At 37.2% G+C, this 19,755-nt stretch overlaps 2 protein-coding genes across 9 annotated transcripts in view; one reads left to right on the top strand and one right to left on the bottom strand.

Moving 5' to 3' along the window:
• The window catches only part of LOC116760669 (membrane cofactor protein-like), a 62,352-nt gene extending 48,335 nt beyond the window's left edge, over positions 1–14,017 (top strand). For 5 of the 8 annotated variants that reach the window (XM_032645901.1, XM_032645891.1, XM_032645929.1 and 2 more), the window contains 4 exons: positions 3,526–3,576; positions 5,053–5,088; positions 5,586–5,646; positions 11,568–14,017. In XM_032645901.1, the coding sequence (XP_032501792.1) occupies positions 3,526–3,576; positions 5,053–5,088; positions 5,586–5,646; positions 11,568–11,628 (209 nt within the window). In that variant the 3' untranslated portion in view covers positions 11,629–14,017. Of the gene's footprint in view, positions 1–3,525; positions 3,577–5,052; positions 5,089–5,585; positions 5,647–6,220; positions 6,265–11,567 lie in introns of all 8 variants that reach the window. The other 3 variants (XM_032645939.1, XM_032645919.1, XM_032645954.1) reach the window with 1 other exon arrangement.
• LOC116760690 overlaps positions 6,271–19,755 on the bottom strand; it is a 73,321-nt gene continuing 59,836 nt past the window's right edge. Inside the window, exons 5-6 of the transcript XR_004351803.1 lie at positions 16,218–16,390; positions 6,271–10,350 (exon numbers count right to left, since the gene is read on the bottom strand). The gene's annotated coding sequence lies outside the window, so the exon portion shown is untranslated. The remainder of the gene's footprint in view (positions 10,351–16,217; positions 16,391–19,755) is intronic.

Here is a 19,755-nt window from a genome sequence, read left to right as displayed (position 1 = left end):
TTTTTTTCTATGCCAGTACCACTCTGTTTTGATTATTGTAGCTTTTTAGTATGTTTTGGAACCAGGAAGTATGAGCCCTCTCAACTTTGCTCTTCTTTTTCAAGATTTTTCTTGGCTATTGCTAGTCCCTTGATTCCATATGAATTATAGGTTTGATTTTTCAATTTCTGCAAAATGGATTTTCAAGATGGTGATAGGGGTTGCATTTAATATGTAGATTGCTTTGTGTAGTATTAGCATCTTAATAATATTAAGTCTTCCAATCTATGAACACAGGATGTCTTTCCATTTATTTATGTCTTTAATTTTTTTTCAGCAATGTTTTGTAGTTTTCACTGGATGAATGTTGCACTTCCTTGGTTAGTTTATTCCCAAGTATTTTATTCTTTTTGATACTGTTGTAAATGGAATTGTTTCCTTAATTTCCTTTTTGTATTGTTCATTGCTCATGTATAGAAATGCAACTGATTTTTGTTTGTTGATTTTGTAGCCTGCAGCCACCTTTGCTGAATTATTTGTTATATCAGGGGTGTGTGTGTGTGTGTGTGATCTTTAGAGTTGTCCTTTTATAAGGTCATGTCATCTGGAACAGAGATCATTTATTTCTTCTTACCCAATTTGGGCGCTTTTTATTTCTTTTACTTGCCTAATTGCTCTGTCTAGAACTTCCAGTGTTATGTTGAATAGAAATGGCAAATGCAGGCATCCTGGGTTGCTTCTTATCTTAAGGGAAAAACTTTCCGTTTTTCACCATTGAATATGATGTTAGCTATGGATTTTTTATAAATTGTCTTTATTATTTTAAAGTTTCCTTCTATTACAAATCAGATTCTAAATTGTTTTTAAGCCCTCCTGTACCTTTTAGTTTTTTTGTTCTGTTGAGATATAATTGACATATGGCACTGTATAAAGTTTACATTGTACATCATAATGATTTGGCTTACATACATCATGAAATGATTACCACAGTAAGTTCAGTGAACATCCGTCATCTTATATAATACAAAATTGAGGAAATAGAAACAATTTTTTTTCCTTGTGATGAGAGCTCGTAGAGTTTACTCTCTTAACAACTTTCTTACATAACATACAGCAGTGTTAGTTATATTTATCATGTTGTACATTACATCCCTAGTACTTATTTATCTTATAACTGGAAGATTGCACCTTTTGACTGCCTTCATGCAATTCCCCTTTCCTCCCACCCTCTGACTCTGTTAACCACAAATCTGATCTCTTTCTATGAGTTTGTTTGTTTGTTTGTTTTTGAAGTATAATTGATCTACAGCACTATGTTAGTTCCTGGTATACAACATAGTTAATATTTTCATACATTTCAAAATGATCACCATGGTAAGTCTAGTTACCATCTGTCACCATACAAAGATATTACATAACTATTGACTATATTCCCCATACCTTACATTTCATACCCATGACTCATTTATTTAGTAACTGAAAGTTTTTACTTCCTAATCTCCCTCATCTATTTCTCTCCTCCCCATACCTCGAATCCTCTCCTCCTGGCAGCCACCTGTTTGTTCTATGTATGACTCTGTTTCTGTTTAGTTATGTTTACTTGTTTTGTTAGATTCCACGTATGAGTGAAATCATATAGTATTTGTCTTTCTCTGTCTGACTTGCTTCACTTATTATAATACCCTCTAGGTCTATCCATGTTGTCGCAATTGGCAAGATTTCATTCTTTTTTTATTCCATTGTATGTGTGAATGCGTGTGTGTGTGTGTGTGTGTGTGTGTATATATATGGATAAAGAAGATGTAGTGCGTGTGTACAGGAGGGCTTAAAACCAATTTAGGATCCAATTTGTAATAGAAGGAAACTTTAACAAAGTAACATTCATCTATGGATGGGCACTTAGTTTGCTTCCATATCTTGGCTATTGTAAATAATGTTCCAGTGAACATAGGGGTGCATATACTTTTCAAATAAGTGTTTTCATTTTCTTAGGGTAAATACCCAGTGTTTGTTTGGTTTGTATGGTAGTTCCATTTTTAAGTTTTTGAGGAATCTCCATACTGTATTCAATAGTGGCCGCACCAATTTACATTCCCACTAACAGTACACAGAGGCTCCCTTTTCTCTACGTCCCTACCAGTATTTGTTATTTGTTGTGTTTTTGATGATAGCCATTCTGACAGGTGTGAGGTGATATATCATTGTGCTTTTGATTTGTACTTCCTGATGAGTAGTGATGTTGAGCATCTTTCATGTGCCTGTTGGCAATTTGTATGACTTCTTTGGAAAAATGTCTATTCAGGTCTTCTACCTAATTTTAAATTGGGTTCTTTGTTTAGTTTTGTTGTTGAGTTGTATGTGTTCTTTGTATATTTTGGATATTAACCCCTTGTCAGATATATTGTTTGCAAATATCTTCTTCTATTCATAGGTGGTCTTTTCATTTTGTTGATAGTTTTCTTTGCTGTGCAAAAGTTTTTTAGCTTGATGTAGTCCCATTTGGTTTTTTACTTTCGTTTCCCTTGCCTGAGGAGACATCCAAAAAAATACTGCTAAGGCTAAAGTAAAAAAAAGGTATCTGCTGTTTTCTTCTACAAGTTTTATGTTTTCAGGTCTTACATTTAAGTCTTTAATCCGAGATTATTTTTGTATATTTTATGAGCAAGTAGTTCATTTTGATTCTTTTTCATGTTGCTGTACAATTTTCCCAACACCATTTATTGAAGAGGCTGTCTCTTCCCCATTATGTTTTCTTATCTCCTTTGTTGTAGATAATTTTCCATATAGCTGTGGGTTTACTTCTGTGCTCTCTCTTCTGTTCCATTGTTCTATGTGTCTGTTTTTGTGCTAGGACCATACTGTTTTGATTATTTTAGCTTTGTAGCATAGTTTTAAGTCAGGATGTGTGATACCTCTAGCTTTGTTATTCTTTCTTAAGATTGTTTTGGCTATTCGGGGTCTTTTTGTTTCCATACAAATTTTAGAATTTTTTTTTCTAGTATTTTGATAGGGATTGCATTGGATCTGTAGATTACCTTGAGGTGTATGGTCATTTTAACAATATTAATTCTTCCAATCCAAGCACAGTATATCTTTCCATCTGTGTTGTCTTAAATTTCTTTCATCAGTGTCTTATAGTTTTCTGAATATAGGTCTTTTACCTACTTATTTCTTGGTATTTTGTTCTTTTTGATTTGATTGTAAATGGGATTGTTTTCTTAATTTTAGTTTTAAGTATAATCACATTGAATCCATAGGATAATTCTGACAATACACTAATGATAAATTTGTTTGCTGTACCACAGAATATTGTCCCAGGAAATGTTACTGGACAGGAAGAAGAATGCTTTGATACTGAATATAAATTTATAATATTTTGATACTAATTTTAATGAGAAACATTAATATAGTTTATATAAGGAAAATAAAATTATAAGGGTTTTTGTACAAAGTCAAAAAATCAAAACCTATGAATTTAGAGGACTTTAAGCTTTATTGTTTTTTCTTCTTCTTTTATTTACTTCCATTTTTTCCCCTTTTTTCTAGGATATCCCAGTCCCAGTGATGAACCACCACCTAAAGATGCTGAGAGTTTAGGTATTATTTTGGTTGTTAATAACCCTGCATCATGAGGCCCTAGTTTTCAACATGGAAGTATTACCGTTATCTGTAGTTAGAAAAGAGACAACATGTCACAAATTGGTGATAATTGTTCAATGTGTAATTGTACATTTTAAGTAATTTTAAAGGTGAAGATACCATGACAAATATAAGTGGTACTATGTATAGGCACATGTGGGTAATACAGTTTTTAAGAGGTTCCCCAATTTAGGCTTCCTAGCATGATAAGTTTACTTTCTTAAATAATATGGTTACATGTAGTTTAATATATATAAAACATAGCTTGTTTTCCATGTGATAGTGTTACTTTGTAATGGCAATTTTTAGATAAATTTTCTTTCTACTGGTACCTTGTATATACAAGCCTTTAAGTACTACTAGTTGGGTTAGTTTTTCTATATCAAGCTGGGGTAGCACACTTAATGTTGGCTCACATAGTTCACACATATGTGTTAAAGAACTTGATGAAGTATAGTTGTGACAGTTAAATGAAATATAAAGATTTACTGATAAGGAAATGAAGAAAAATAGCTATTACTTTACTTTAGACTAGTAAAGTTAATCTATTTATAAAATGTACTTTAGGCTTGTTATGTTTTCCCTCTGAAAACTTGCCACGGTGTCAAGTGAATCCAGTGCCATCTCAAGATGCTTACACTTGATAATATTTATGAAATAAAAAGAGCAGAGCTGAACATGACATTTTATGCTATGAGTTATAGATAACAAAAGTAATGGCAGTTAAGAAGCAGAGGTACTGACAAACATTTCTAAGAATTAAGATTTGGTAGTATTATTTATTGCTCTCTGGATAGTCAAAAATGCATGTTTACGTTTCTGTGCATAGTTTGTATCCATGTTCCCTGGTGTTCCCTTTACATTCTTAGATCAAATCTCCTTGTAGGACTATGTCTTAATCTGGGGGGAAAGTGGAATAGGAGCTGTGATGATACAATGATGTATTGTTTGTGAAGACTCTGCAAATAATATCTATATGATAGATTAATAGCACTCTATGACTTATTCTACAGACCCACTTAGGGAAAAAAATATATGTTAAATTTCCAACAAAATCATAAGTAACAAAAGACTGAATGTTGAACTAAACAAACTATAGTGGGCTGCTACATTTCTAAAATGATTTTCCTCTAAACTAGTAAATTCTAATTGTCCTAGTTACCTTTACTAAACAACCTGGTGTGGTAGCTACAGCATGCAACAATGAAAAGTGAGGTTCCTGTTAGGAGTTTCACAAGGTGTGTCCTAACCCTGGAATGTGATTAGAAGGGTTCCGTGATCAAAATAACCTGAAAGCACTAGCAATCATGCTAAAACTAGATTGATAATTTTTTCTTTGTAGTTATAGATGATCTGATCACATTAAAATGTAGCTGCTACCTGGAAACCCCTAGGTACTTAATTATCTCCCAAACTGTTTTCATTTTTTCTCAGGTGCAGGAATCATTGTTGGAATTGTCATTGGTGCACGTACGTATCCCAAACTTTGATACCAACTAAATCAAGACATTACTCTGAAAAGTGCAATAGTTTTTTAAAAGATTTTTCAATTTCTGTGGCTTTATAGCTTGAAATTAAGTAAAACAGGAAAAACCTGACCTTTTATATAATACACTACCTTGTATTATTGTCTATTCCTTTGTATTCTACATGTCCAGTAACTAACAAACCCTAAATAATACAAGTTGTTTCAAGATCATTACTCATATGAGTTTGCATCCCAAATATGCTTTGAGTAATTTTCTCAATAAATCAAGGACTCTTCTCTGACTTACTCTGTACTGTTTAATGCAAAGAATTGGATTGATACTGAAGAGTCCAGATGGAACGTAAATGTATATGTGCTTAAATAAGATAACATTTTCTGGCCATGGAAATCTGACCATCATTTATTTCTTCTGCTAGATTTTGAATCTTGGCAATGATTTTTCACAGTTACATATCATTTGTTTCCTGATTTCTTGTAGTTTTTGGTGTTGTAGTAGTTGTCTGCAGCATCCGCTTCTGTTTTCACAAAAAGAAGAAAAGGTAAATTGAAGCATGTTTTTTAATTTATTGGTCCTTCTCACAGTTGACATAGTTTTGTGCAGGTTTTGTTTGTAGTCTGTATTGCATGTTGTTTTTTCAAAAATGCACTTGCATGAGTGTGTTGTCTGAATTACATTTCTTTACTAAAAATGTTTTCAGCTGCTTTCAATATCATTGCAACAAGAGTAATCTGTGCACGTTGCTTCAGCTAATTATGATGTAAGAAAAATTTCTGTGGGATTTGAGGTTTAAGTGCTGTAGTAAATCATGGACCATTTTGGGGCTTTCTCTATCCTAGGTGTACCCAACTTCCTAGATTGGACTAATGGCCAAGATTAAATATTATAAAATGGTTCACTGTGGAGACTTTGACAGCTGTAGTCACTGTAATTTTTATGGTGAAAGTTTTCAGTTGTCTGTATAACTTAGGTAGCAGTAAGAAGCTACTGCTTCTTAGATGGCTCATTCAGATACCCACTTTGCTTTCTTTTAGATTTGTTATTCATACAAGTTAAACTGGGGAATTTAAAGCAACACTATTTGATTTCCCTCTTATGTTCTCTTAATTTACTAGGTTGCAGTAAAACTGATGGGGTTAAACTAAAAGTTGCTGAGAGGGTAAGATTTATAAGGCACTTCATGAACTCTGTCTTTTTATCTATAAAAATGAAATGGGGGGGACTTAAAATTGAAAAAAAAGGTACAAATACATATCTTCTAAGGTGAATAGAATTTTTAAACATCATCTTAAATTTTAATGAAATAATTTAAAATCTAATGAAAGACTTAGAATAAAACTGGAGCATAGACCAAGATTAGGTGCTTTGATATTTCTGACTTTTAGTGAATTTTTTCCCCCCTATTGCTTCTTTAAATAGCTTTGAAATCAAACTAATAATTAACAATAATTGGTATTCATGGCTTTATGATATATATTCCTTTTATATTAATCACTGGGTTTGGACTACATAATAAAAGTACATTCGTCACTCATAAAGAGCTAAAACTTTTTTTATATTTCTTGGTTATAAAAAATTCTTGGTTTTAAAAATATCCACAGTGCCTTCATTTGAGTCTTAAATCTTACATTTGTAGAACACATAGTATACATATTTGATTTCTCTATCAGCAGTATATTTTAAAAATTACATGTACACAGCAATCTGAGAAGGAAGTACTATCAGTGAAATATTTGACAAGTCTAAAAGGTTTATCTAGAAATAACCTCTCAAGAAAGCAAAACAAAATAGCTTTCTGCTCCTCACTCCCCTTCTTTGTTTAAAACATCACTACACCAAAATAAGGTTCCCTAACAAGTATCAACCAAAAACTCTCTCTAGCTATCAGTTAATGAAAGCCAAACAATTATCTGAGCATCGTATCCCCCAGGTTAAAGTTTCAGTAGCATTAGAGATCTGAGATCCCATTTCTAATGTGTTCCCAAGTGATGATGCTGCTGGGCCTGGACTACACTTTGAGAAACCAGGGTGTAGACCATTACTGATGTGCCTGTGCTCTTTAACTTGAAGAAACACCATCAAACTTATTGGGAAATGTTTTACCTGTTTAAGATTATTGGATTTTTTAAAGACTCCTCATTTATGTGTATGCTTTTTTAAAAGAATGTGAAGTGATACCTAGCTTTAGTTTGCCTTTCCTTTAAAAAGGTAAATATTTTTATTATATCCTTTGCATTGCTTAATGTCCGTATTTCCCCCCACCCCATTTGCTTTTGTTGCTTTAGAAACTACTTTACAAGACTGTAAAGTGTAGGCAGTTGCTTCTCCATTCCTAGGGATAACTCTGGAAGCAGGATACCAGGCACAATAATCCAGAATTGCTGTTTATGGGAGTTCCCTGGCAGTCCAGTGGATAGGACTCAGCACTTTCACTGCCGTGGGCTGGAGTTCAATCCCTGGATGGGGAACTAAGAACCTGCAAGCTTCGTGGCGTGGCCAAAACAAAAACAAAAAAACACAAATTTGCTGTTAAAACTTGATACAAAATGGATTTGCTATAAACTTGTATTTATGATATTTTGGGAACACAATTACCCTGCTACAATATTTATACCAAAGCATGAAAATAGTATAAGTAGTCATTTTTAAGACGATTAAATTTTGATGAAATATGGCCACAGGGTTAAAGTACTCTGTTATAGTTTCCTGTTTCTTAGCTCTCAACTAAGAATAGAATAGGATCCCAGTTGGTCTGATAGGCTCCATCTACACCCTCCTTCCTTTTCCCTTTCAGTCTCCTTTCTTAACTAACTCTTCCACCAAACTTTCCAGCCTTGGAATCCACAGCCCTTGCCCTCTCCTTTGCTATTGCTTGAGTCCTGTCTTGCATGTTCTGATTGTGTGGTTCCAAAAAACAGATACCTTTTGTTTACATTAATGTTTTCAATTATTTGTTGTGAATATTTTTTTCATAAATGCATGATTTTCTCTACTCGGGTTAAATCATCACTGGATAAGTGAGAGTTTTTTAAGTTCATTAGAATTATTGCAATAATTTATGTATTTTAGTAACAGTGACTGAGTACTTTTTCTTTTTTCCATTAAGGATATTTATTATTTGTTGTAGTTTTAAAATATTTTAATGTTATATTAATAATGACTGATCCAGTAACTGTAATTTTTAAGCTGTCTGCTTAAATTAATATTACTGAAGCTTTTTTGGATATAATATAAATGGTGAATCCAGTTCAGTTGGCGGGGAGTATAATGACATGGGTAAAAACTTGAATGGTCAAATTAACTTGAACATTTTTCTACCTGGTTCTCAAATTCTTGAGCATTGAACAAAGGCTTTAAAAAATTTTAGACAAAAACTAGTAAATAACAAAGATGTTGTAACAGTTGAGAGAGCATATTTATAAAATTTAGATCCATCCTAGAAAAATGAGAAGTCATAATAAGTTTTACAGGGATCTTCCCTCAGGTGAAAACAATTGTGCCACAGGAAGAAACTGTCCTCGATGCAAAAGATCCATCTGAAAATGTATGTCATAAAATCGATTTCTGAGACAGTATTACATGGAATTAATACATGCTCTGTGTATTGCCTCAAAATCTAAGGTGCTAGAGACCAGGGCCATTTCTCCTCATACAATCTTATTCTGTGAAAGAGAGTTTACATTATTCACTTCAGGCTAAGAGGTTTCAGAGGTAGACAGATTGCACACAAATTTAGAATCTGTATATCTGCTGGATGACCTGTAAGACTTCAAAGGTAAAGTAGCTTCTTGTACCAAATTCCTGTTTCAAGTTCCTAATGAGAATCAGGAGAGCCATAATTTATGAACCTAATTGTCAGCTTTACTTCCCTTCTCCTCCATCATTGATTTTATCCCATTTTTATGCCACTCTTGCTTCCTTTTGGTTTGACGTCACTATTTTATTCATCCCTGTTCCCTTCCTTTGTTCAGCACATACCTAACTGGTGAAAGCCACAGACAAGTAAATTTTATTTCTCTCTGAGAAAAGATGAGAGAAAGGTTTGCTTTTATCATTAAAAGGTATCTGCTTTCTGTTGCGTTTCTTTTCAGAGATGTCCTTTCTTCTGAAAAATATTCAATGAATATTTAGATATTGATAAACTGAACTAAGATAAGTGGGCAGTAGACATCCAAGAGGACACCTGGATTCCTGTTCCCTTTGCTAGATTATTGATGTTTTCTCCTACCTTCCCTGTTTTAATGTAAAATAATGTGCATTGACAGGCTCTTGCTTTGATAACAGGCGCCAACAGAGTAACGTCCCCCACGTCCTTTGATCAGACTGTCTAGCTCCTCTACCTTCTAGCAGCTATGAATCCAAAGCTGGGGGAATTTTTTAGCCCAGTGGGAAATAATCACAGAATGTGTTCATTTTAAGTTCATTTTGGTTTTTCGACAGAAACCAAAATACATTTCACTTAATTTTGTAAAGATATTCAATTTCCACTTGTAAATATTAATTCTTTAAAGGCATTTATCTGTTTCCCTTGGCCAGGATATTTTTAACATATAAAAGAGAAACCACCACCAACAAAAAACCCTCAGATTTTGGAAAATTATGAAATGCATTGCTTTAAGCCATTTAACCCCCTCTACCTTCTGTCTCTGAATGAAATGAATTGGAAGTTCCTCCTTTTGTGCCAGAATGTGTGTCTGCACGGCCAGGAAAAGAGGAGTTATGTTTCCCACCACTTATATTGTGAGGCGCTACCCTAGGTTACAGTCATGAGTTTGGGAGCAGATTCTACAATGGCCAATAAGAAGGGCAATTTCTTAGTAAAAGCAAAGTGGTGACTTTGATCACAGGGCAAAGGGGAAGACAAACATACCAACTAGAATGGCACTGTGGGCCTACCCAGCCCTATGTATCTGCTTGGTTCTCTTAGGATTCCTTTGAGGCTAAAGCCAACCAGGAAAGTAGTTTTCAGATGGGCCATGAGCTTCAAGTTGTCTGTAAACACTTGAAGTTAACTTAATGAATGCTGAAGGTAATATCACATAACTGTAGTTAGTACAGTAATTCACTTTCACATTTTAATCTTCAGATAGCTTTGTTGTTATTTCAAATTAATGTTTCTTTAAGTTTATATTAATGCAGGGACTTCCCTGGTGGTCCAGTAGTTAGGACTCCGTGCTTCCATTGCAAGGGGCATGGGTTCAGTCCCTCGTCGGGTAACCAAGATCCCGAAACCTGAGGGGTGTTGCTGAAAAAAAAAAAAGAAAAATTTTATATTAATGCTTATTTATCCTTCTCATATATTGGATTTCTATTTAAAATTCTACTTAAAGAAAAGCATTTCACTACTACAGAAAAAGAAAAAGTATTGACCTCACAAAATAGTAAAATATAGTGGTCTTAGAGGATTCAGGATAGGCCTAAGTATTGAATCACTCTCCAGAATAGTCCTGCGGGAACTGCTTTATAACAGGTATTGTGCTTGTTCGTCGTGATGCCTCCCCCACCAAGAGAAATATGAACGTCTCCAGAATTAACACCGTTAGCTCCTACATGGGGTAGGTACCCCGAAGTGTTAGCTGGGGCAGGCGTACTGTAAATAACCAACTGGTCCCCATTTGGTTGTAGTCTGTCTATTGTAGTCAGTTTCCTAAGCAGGGACTGGAACTGCGTTTTCCAGCTCCAGAGTCAGTAGCCCTGAGTGGCTGCCGAGGACGTCAGAAGTGGCTCATCCTACTTAAGGTGAGCTTCAGTGCGCACTACACACCAGATTCAAAGACTTAGTGCGAAGAAATGTACAATCCATGGATATTGGGTTAAGTAAAATATGTTAAAACTAATTTTCCTGCTTATCCTTTTTTTGATGTGGCTTCTAGAAAATTCAAAATTACCTTGTGTGACTTGCATTATATTTCTTTGGAAAACACTGGACTTAAATAACAGAGTTTAGAAAGATGTCTGTTGTTACCAAAAAAAAAGTGTTATATGAGTTTTAGTTACTTAGGAGACTCTCCAACCAGAACACGTGATTTTCCTTGACTGTGAGGGGTAAATGAGGCATTCCTCACTGATCTTGAACGCTGCTGGAATCATTAGCTGTTTAAAGGTTTCATCTCAGAGTTAGATTTTAAATTGCAATATTAGGAAAATGTGTGTTTCTCTGTAGTCTTCCCCATTAGCTCTAAATTAAGATAAGGGAATATTTACTAAGTATATGCAACTGCTCTATTTCTTGTCATGGAGGGAATCAAAACTATAATACAGCAATAGAAGAAGGGTTTCTAGAGTGAGACTGGTTGAACATTGGAATTATTTTAAAAGAATCATTTAATTCCTAGTTCAGTGACTCTTACTAGTATATAGGTTTTTTTTTTAATTGTCCATGTTCTAAATGGGCTTCTGGAACTTGATTTATGTACTTAATTATGTTCATCTCTGACCCTATTTTCTAACCTTGCTTCGTAGGAAAGAAGGTATTGCTACATACAGCGCATACCAGGATAAGGCGACCACTCCAGCAGAGTAGATGAACTAAATGGTTTCCACAAACCCATGTATCATTCAGCTATGAAAATGAAGGAAATCCTACCATTTGAGACAATACAGATGGACCTTGAGGGCATTATGCTGGGTGAATAAGTCATATGAAGAAAGGCAAGTACTGTGTGATCTCACTTATATGTGGAATCCAATAAAACAAGCTTATAGAAAAAGAAATCAGATTTACCTTTATCAGAGGTGGTGGGCTGGGGGTGGCAGTTGAGTAAAGGCAGTCAGAAAATATAAACTTCCAATTATAAGATAAAAACGTACTGGGATGTAATGTACAGCATAGTGACTACAGTTAGTAACACTGTATTGTATTTTGGCAAGTTGCTAATGAGAAAGTGGATCTTAAAACTTCTTTTTTTTTTTTTTTTAACATCTTTATTGGGGTATAATTGCTTTACAATGGTGTGTCAGCTTCTGCCTTACAACAAAGTGAATCAGCTATACATACACACATGCCCCCATGTGTCTTCCCTCCTGCGTCTCCCTCCCGATCTTAAAACTTCTAATCACATGGAAGAAAAAAATTTTTTTGTAGGTACATGAAGTGATGGATGTTAACTAAATTTATCGTGTAATCATTTTGCAATATATACATGATCAAATCATGCTGTACACCTTAAACTTATGCAGTGTTATATGTCAGTTATATTTCAGTACTGAAAAAAAATCTATAAAAATTATTTGCTAGTTTCTTACACTGTCAGGAATGGAACTGTTAAGCTATAGTGCTAACATTTTAATGTGGCTGAAGTACAGTCACCATCATTTAATGCTTCTTTGAAATGTGTATGAATTTGTGTTTGAATATCTTGCTTGTTTTTCCTTAAATAACGCTTGTATTTATAGGACAAGTTAACACAGTATCGCGACTAGTGTTAAGGTGGGGAAATATTTTTTCTATAAAATCTCCAAACTCAGAGAACTATAATTCAAAATGACATTACATTTCATTTGTAAAGAAAGTGATTTTGAAATCTTTTCTGTTCAAAGATGATTGCCAACTCTTAAAATTCATTCTTCAACAATCCCAAAATATGCATTATATATTGTTTATTATAAAAGTTTGATTTCCTTAACTAAGAATATTACCGGAAAATACTCTTACAGTTCATAGGTTAAAATACTATTTTAAAAAATTTGTAACCTCTTGGTGATTTAAAGATGCTATAAAGTTTATTTCTGGCATTTGTTCTTCACCCCTTTTAATAACAATAAACCAGTCTAAGAAATCAAGAAGAATTCAGCATCAGTTGCATGCTTCTGTACAAAGTTAGAGGGCTTCTAACACCCATAGCAGGAATGCCAGCTCAGGACAAAGTGAACACTGTGGACTTGTAGTTTTCTTCAAAAGAATTCCACTCTTTAAGAGAATTAGAATCCATTCTAAATTCTGTTTTTCTCTCCCCACCTGAATAAAGAGATGTCTTACTTTAAACATGTCATCTGAATGTAGGCAGTTTTGTAGGGAATAAATTCATCAGATAACCTCAAGTTGCATTAGAATCTGAGTCTCACCTCATCTGTAAAGGGCAGAGTAAAAATGAAGCCCCATATTTCAGAAAAGCAAACTTAACTTTGTAGATTTGCTGTAGGTCATGCAAAGGGATGGAAAGAAGAAAGAGCTCAGGTAGCTCTTGACGCTCAGGTGGGACAGATCCCAGCCCTCTTCTCTGTCCTCACACCAGGCAGGGCCTCCTTCAAATAAGCCAGCGGCCAAAGAGGAGGGACTGTCTCTCTAACTCCAATTACATTTTTACATGTTTTGTTCCACACTTTTATAGTTAGTAGCACAAACTGGGCCAAAGAAACGTTGCCTTAGAAATATATGAATAAAGAATCAAGAGTGAACCGGAGTAAATATTGTTTTACTCCCTAAGGACATGTTTGTAAGGCCATGTAAGTGGTCCTTCCCTTTGTAGTCTCTGGTGAGGCACTTTAGGAAGATAAATTTGAGGAGAATTCAGGAATTCTGAGGTAAATAATAGAGTTGAAGTTTTGCTGTACCCTTTTCCACATAATTTTTGAGAATCTAGCACTTGCTTAGAAGCAAGGGGGTGGCTATAGTACATATTTTTAAAACCCTCAAAGAAGTGTTTTCAACCAAGGATTATTATGCTTACCAAAATAAATTGACTTTCATAGTATAGTTTCCACTTCAAAATTAGTTTTTCTAATTTATTTATATGTAAGATTGAAATATGTGTGTACATATAAATTATGTTCTGTTTGTCAAATAATTTGTCAAATATATGGGGACACCATTTTTCTCTAGAAATGTTTATTTAAATGAGAGAGGGAAAAGTGTATTTTAATTTAAAGCTTTCTTAAAACTGCATTTTGAGCATTGGACCTTCAGATCTATTAAAAAAATAAAATGTGGGCTTCCCTGGTGGCACAGTGGTTGAGAGTCCGCCTGCCGGTGCAGGGGGCGCGGGTTCGTGCCCCGGTCCGGGAAGATCCCACGTGCCGCCGAGCGGCTGGGCCTGTGAGCCATGGCCGTTCAGCCTGAGTGTCCGGAGCCTGTGCTCCGCAACGGGAGAGGCCACAACAGTGAGAAGCCCGCGTACCGCAAAAAACAAAAAATAAATAAAATTAAATAAAATAAAATGTCATTATGGAGAAGTTTCATTTGTGATAATGCATTTATTTCCAGTGTGTTTTATCTCAAATCGGAGTACGCTTCTAATGGGGCCCACCTTCTGTAAGCATTGCCCTCCAACAATCACCACTCCTGCCCCTCCCATCTCAGAGCCTTAACTTAAGCCTGTCCAAGCTTTTCCCCTCCCCAGGGGTCACGTGCCTCCCCTGCTCAAAGGTGCTCAGTCCTACCTCCGTTAGCCACAGCATAAAGTCCATTTCATGAAAGATACTTGAAAGCTTTCTACAGTTAATTCCCAACTTTTCTTCCCAGGCCCTCTCTTTCTGGAGGACTTCAGATAACCTGCTCTCAGTCAAGCCAGACCATCCGTCCTGTGCTGTCTGCTGTATTCCTGGTTCACTATTGGCTGAAGCGCCTGTGGTCCCGTCCACCCGATCCTGGGCCTCTTCCAAGGCCCAGCTCACAGAGCCCATTCTGTGCAGTACTTCCTGATTCTGCCCAGCTCTCAGCCTTCATTATTTCCTGGCCTTGAGTTCACCACATTCAAGTATCTGTATCTATGTGTGTGGGAGAAGGCATATCTTCCACATCACTTTAATGCATGGGTGTGGCTAATTAAAAGCCCAAGTCCCAACCATGAAAACATAACATGTTTCTGAACCATGGCTGCACACTGGAATCCCCTGGAGACTTTTACTGATGCCTGGGTCCCACGCCCCCAAAATTTGTCATGTCATTGACCTGGGGCGTGGCCTGGGCAAGTAATTCTCATATGCAGCTAAGCGTGAGAACCTCTGCATTAGTGGTCCTCCAGTCTTAGAGTCCACTTCTACACATGAACTTATAAAGACATAAGGTGAATGCTTATACTTACATGGTTTTGTAATTCAGCCTATAAAGAAATCAGAAAATATCTAAAACTTGAATTAAGGTCTTATTGCCTGCCTAACCAAAAGAGGCTATCTGTGGTTTAAAAACAAAACAAAAACAAACAACAAAAAAGCAATCTTTCTAATATCAACACTGGATGAAAATTAGTTTGACTATAACTAAAGAATGTATTTTATCAAATTTTGTCTTTAACTTGAGACAATAGTATATTTTTTAAATTGGCATAAAATAAACAGGAAGAGCTTTTAAGGTGACTAACAATAAAAGTCCTCTACAAGAATTCTGAAGACCGCTGAGGTAGGCAGGAATTTGAATTTAAATTGTTTAAGAATGTTCTAGGTTTAAGGAAAATAGGCAACTCTGGTATTCTAAAACTTAGTAATTGCTGACAATATTGTAACCAAGAATGAATATTTTTGCATATTAAAAATTTTATATATTTGTACTCAAGAGCAGGATTTAACATGGTCTATTGACTCTCAGAAACAATGCAAAATTGAGAGAGCGTATACATATATTTATTTTTTTTCCTAAGCTGCATTGCTTTCATCATTTCCAGGATCATCCATCCAGAAAAGGTTACCCTAGACCGAAGTGGTGTGCCTTTATAGTATTAGCACTGCTGCCCTCCTGTGGACAGTTAGGGCATTTGACCATGCCTTTCTTAGTTTTTCAAACTTTGTCATTATTCAGAGATTTTAGTCATTGCTGAGTCCCAGAAACCATTTTTAATTTCATTTTAATTAACTAGCTCTTTTCTGCTTGCCTTCTAGGAAATTAACTTTTGAAAAAGAGCTAACCTCTGTCCCTTATGGCTTACATATGGAGGAGCGTAATATTGGGGTCTGCGGTCAGTAACTATTTTTCCTTCCCTCCGGCTTAAATACCAGCAGAAAGTGACCAAAATTGCCTTAAGTATGCATCACATTGAGAAAGCTACCCACCCTGATTCCTGACTTACCAGCCCAAGAAAACTTGTTTGGGATAGTAAAACTCATATTTGCCAGGCAGTCACTTAAGTTTCTATTGTTCACCACCTTTATGTAGCTTTTAGAAACAACTATGGTACGTACGTATGACCCAGTGGCAGGCCTTGTGCAGAACTAGCAGAAAGAATCAGGACATCTGGCATCCTGGCGCTTAGGGCTTGTGGCTTCACTGAGGATTCTGGAGACTGCTATCATTTAGATGAGCACTATTCGTGGTGTTCAGGAAAATGGTTGGCCTTCTGATCACCCACTGCCACCTGAAAAGGACCCAAGGGAAAATATTCCTTTCAATCTGTCCTTGACGTGGACTCAATTATTGGAGAATCCTTGGGTAGGATCCCATACAACCACGCTCCTCAAATTTTTGTGTGCAGGTGGATCACACGATGATCTTGCTAAAATGCAGATTCTTGAAGCAGTAGGCCTCGGCTGGGGCCCCTGGTTCTGCATTTGTATGTGTTCCACATACTGCGGTTTGTGGAGGCTGTATAAGGGCCTCCAGAGATACGGGAGTCATAATACAAGTATCACCCTACTTTTTAAAATCCACTTTATGCCACTTAGTGCTTTTACAAAAGACCTACATTGGTACCTGTTTTCATTAATCAAAAGAAATCCAAAGAGGATTTTTGCTTTTATGAAAAAAAAGAAAGGGAAAAGCGAAAATATCGTTCAGCATTTATTTTGCAGCGAGCTGTTACACAGGCAGCCCACACAGGAGGTGAGAGTGGCACCCCCACGCTCCTTCCTGGGAACTACACTCAGCATCAAGCTGCCATAGGTCTAGAAGTATCTGTGCTTTATCTCCATTTATTTTGTGCATCCCTTTGCAAGGTATGCCCTCAGGCATTTGCTTCAGCGCTTTATGCCAGATCTGCTTATGAAAGGTTGCATAGGAACATTCTACTTTCAGATACCAGGGGAAATGGAACCTGTGACTGTGGCTTTGTCCGCAAAGGGTCTTTGCAGATGAGATTTTGGGTGGGGAGATTATCCCCCCCAGGTGGGGCCCTAAATGTAATCACATTTAATCCTCAGGAGAAGAAGGCAGAGGAAGCCTTGACTACAGCAGAAGGCTGTAGTCAATGTGACCACTGATGCAGCGTGCTATGGTGCTGGCTTTGAGAATGGAAGAAGGGGCCACAAGACAGAGAATGCAGCTCTGGAAGCTGGAAAAGGCAAGGAAACTGATTCTCTGACAGTGCATCCGGAGGGAGTGTGGCCCTGCCTATAACTTAATTTCAGATTCTGACCTCCAGAACTAAAAGAATACAGGTGTGTTGTTTTAGACAAGCTATTGTGTAAATGTTTGTGTCCCACCAAAATTCCTACCTTAAAATCCTAACCCGAAGGTGACCGTATTAGGAGGTGGGGCCACTGGGAAGTGATTAGGTCATGAAGCCTTCATGAATGAGATTAGTGTCCTGATAAAAAGAGACCCCAAATCCCTTCACCCCCCTGCCCCAGGAAGTTACATGGCACTGTCTACAAAACCAGAGAGCTGGCTCTCACCAGGCACTGAATCTGCCAGCACCTCAATCTTGGCCTTCCCAGCCTCCAAACCATGAGAAGTAAATCCGTTCTTTATAAGCTGCCTTGTCTGTAGTGTTTTGTTATAGCAGCCCGAAGAGACTACAACACCAAGTTTGTTGTAACTTGTGAAAGTGGCCACAAGAAACTAACACACCGACACCATGAGTCCTCAGGTCACATTTTGTGTAGAAGCAAGACCCAGAGGAGGCGCTCTCAACCCTGACTGCACAGTGGAATCCCCTGGGAAACTTTCAGAAAACACATGTCCAGACCCCATTTCTACAGCAGTATAACCAGAACCTATAGGGGTGGGATCTGAAAATCACTATTCTAATGGCTCCTTGGGTGAATGCAATCAGAAGGTGGGTGGAGCAGTATCACATTAGAATAAACACAAAACATAGCTTTCCTTGTGTTCAAGGAAAACTCTTAAACTGCCCTCAAATGTAGGCACACCAGTCTGCTAGGCAGCTCCATGAAACTATATACCAGCTTCTCAAAGTGCAGGGCTGAGCCAGCATCTTACATGAAGACTTACCAGGTTAGAGATTTAACACATTGTTTACCCTAAGCTGGAAAAAGACTTGTCTCATAGTTACTAAGATTCACCAGCACTTGGTTCCACAGGCGGGAATTCTTTGCCAGTACAACTTGCATGAGGCTGGAGGTGCCTTCAGTCCAACTCGCTCTCCACTGACACGCTTACAGAAAATGTGTAGCAAAACTCAGGGAAGAGAGCTCCATGCCCGACAAAGCATTTTCTATATCTGGGTGTAAAGCAAGGCCTCAAAAACCAGACTCAAGATGTCTCCAAAAGAAACATTCTGCTTAGCAATTTCTAAAGAAAGACCACCCTGGAATGCCAACTTTAGGTAAAGACCTGTCAGCCTCCAGATGAATAAAGCAAAATAATCCTAAATGAGGGGCATGTTAATTACTTGGGGTGTGCATTGTGCATCTCATGACTCAGACATGAGCACTATTTAAGTATTCATGGGAGCACCAGGAAGTACTTTTATGTAAAAGATGTCTCAAGTCATCGTTTTTGTGCTTTGATGCTAAACTCCATCTTTTGGCACTTTCTTATTTGGGGACTGGAATCACAGCAACCTGCTGGCAGAATCCATGAGTTACTTGCTTTATTGGTGATACCTAGGCTGGAGCTAGGGACACAGTAGGTGAATCAAAAGTTGTTCAGTTTGTTACAACTGACCCAAAGCTGATATGCCCACAGGTCTATTGTAGCTACCTCAGCAGAAAGGTGAGTAAAACAATTCAGGGTCTTAACTGTTCCCATCACCACATCCTGGGGATTAAAACATGAATTCGCCAGTCAACAGCCTGAAACAGCACTGCAGTTGCAGTGAAAAGATGCATCCCATTCACCTGGAAGTTTTCCCGACAGATGCTTCACCTGTCCCACCTCCACCCGATTGGGCAGGGCAGCCAGCTGGGGGAAGACTGGCAGGAGGTGGACTTAGAAAGCCTTCCCAGGTGGCTGAGATGCCACCACTTACGGAGAACCACTGGCGTGAAACAGAAGTCCTGCAGGTAGGTCAGGGCTGGCCTTGCATCTCCTGTGCAAAATGGTCAATCAGGGGGACACAGCCCTCCTACCTGAAGAATCCCGTGAAATCAAGTCTGGCTCATCGCTGAATACCTTTACAGAACTGGCGCACTCTGTCTACAAAGGTTGATAGAAACAAAGAACCAAAAGTAGCAATACTCCTGCATCTCTTATAATGCAGCTGAATTCATCAGTGCTCCTCCACGGGCCATGTGAGTACAGGCTCAGGTATGCCAATGTTTCTGAGGGAACACTGACTGCAGAGGCTCCAGGGCTGCAGCCCACTGGGAACAGAGGTCAGTTTCCCGTTCAATAAGCAGCATCCTTCAGCCCAGGTCTGCAACGTGTCTCTCTCCTGTAATCCTTTTTTCTCATTTTATTTCTTGGCTCATAGAATTTCATTCCTGTCTTCATATGCTACATTTTTAATATGTTTGCTGTAACCGACTTCAGGTTCTTTACGAAACAGGTAAGATCTGCACAGCAAATGAACTTGTCAGAACCCCACTAATCATCATCATA

Source organism: Phocoena sinus, chromosome 1, assembly GCF_008692025.1.
Source record: "Phocoena sinus isolate mPhoSin1 chromosome 1, mPhoSin1.pri, whole genome shotgun sequence".
NCBI lineage: Eukaryota > Metazoa > Chordata > Mammalia > Artiodactyla > Phocoenidae > Phocoena > Phocoena sinus.
The sequence above is the reverse complement of the archived record's forward strand: the minus strand, read 5'-3'. Positions and strand labels throughout refer to the sequence as shown.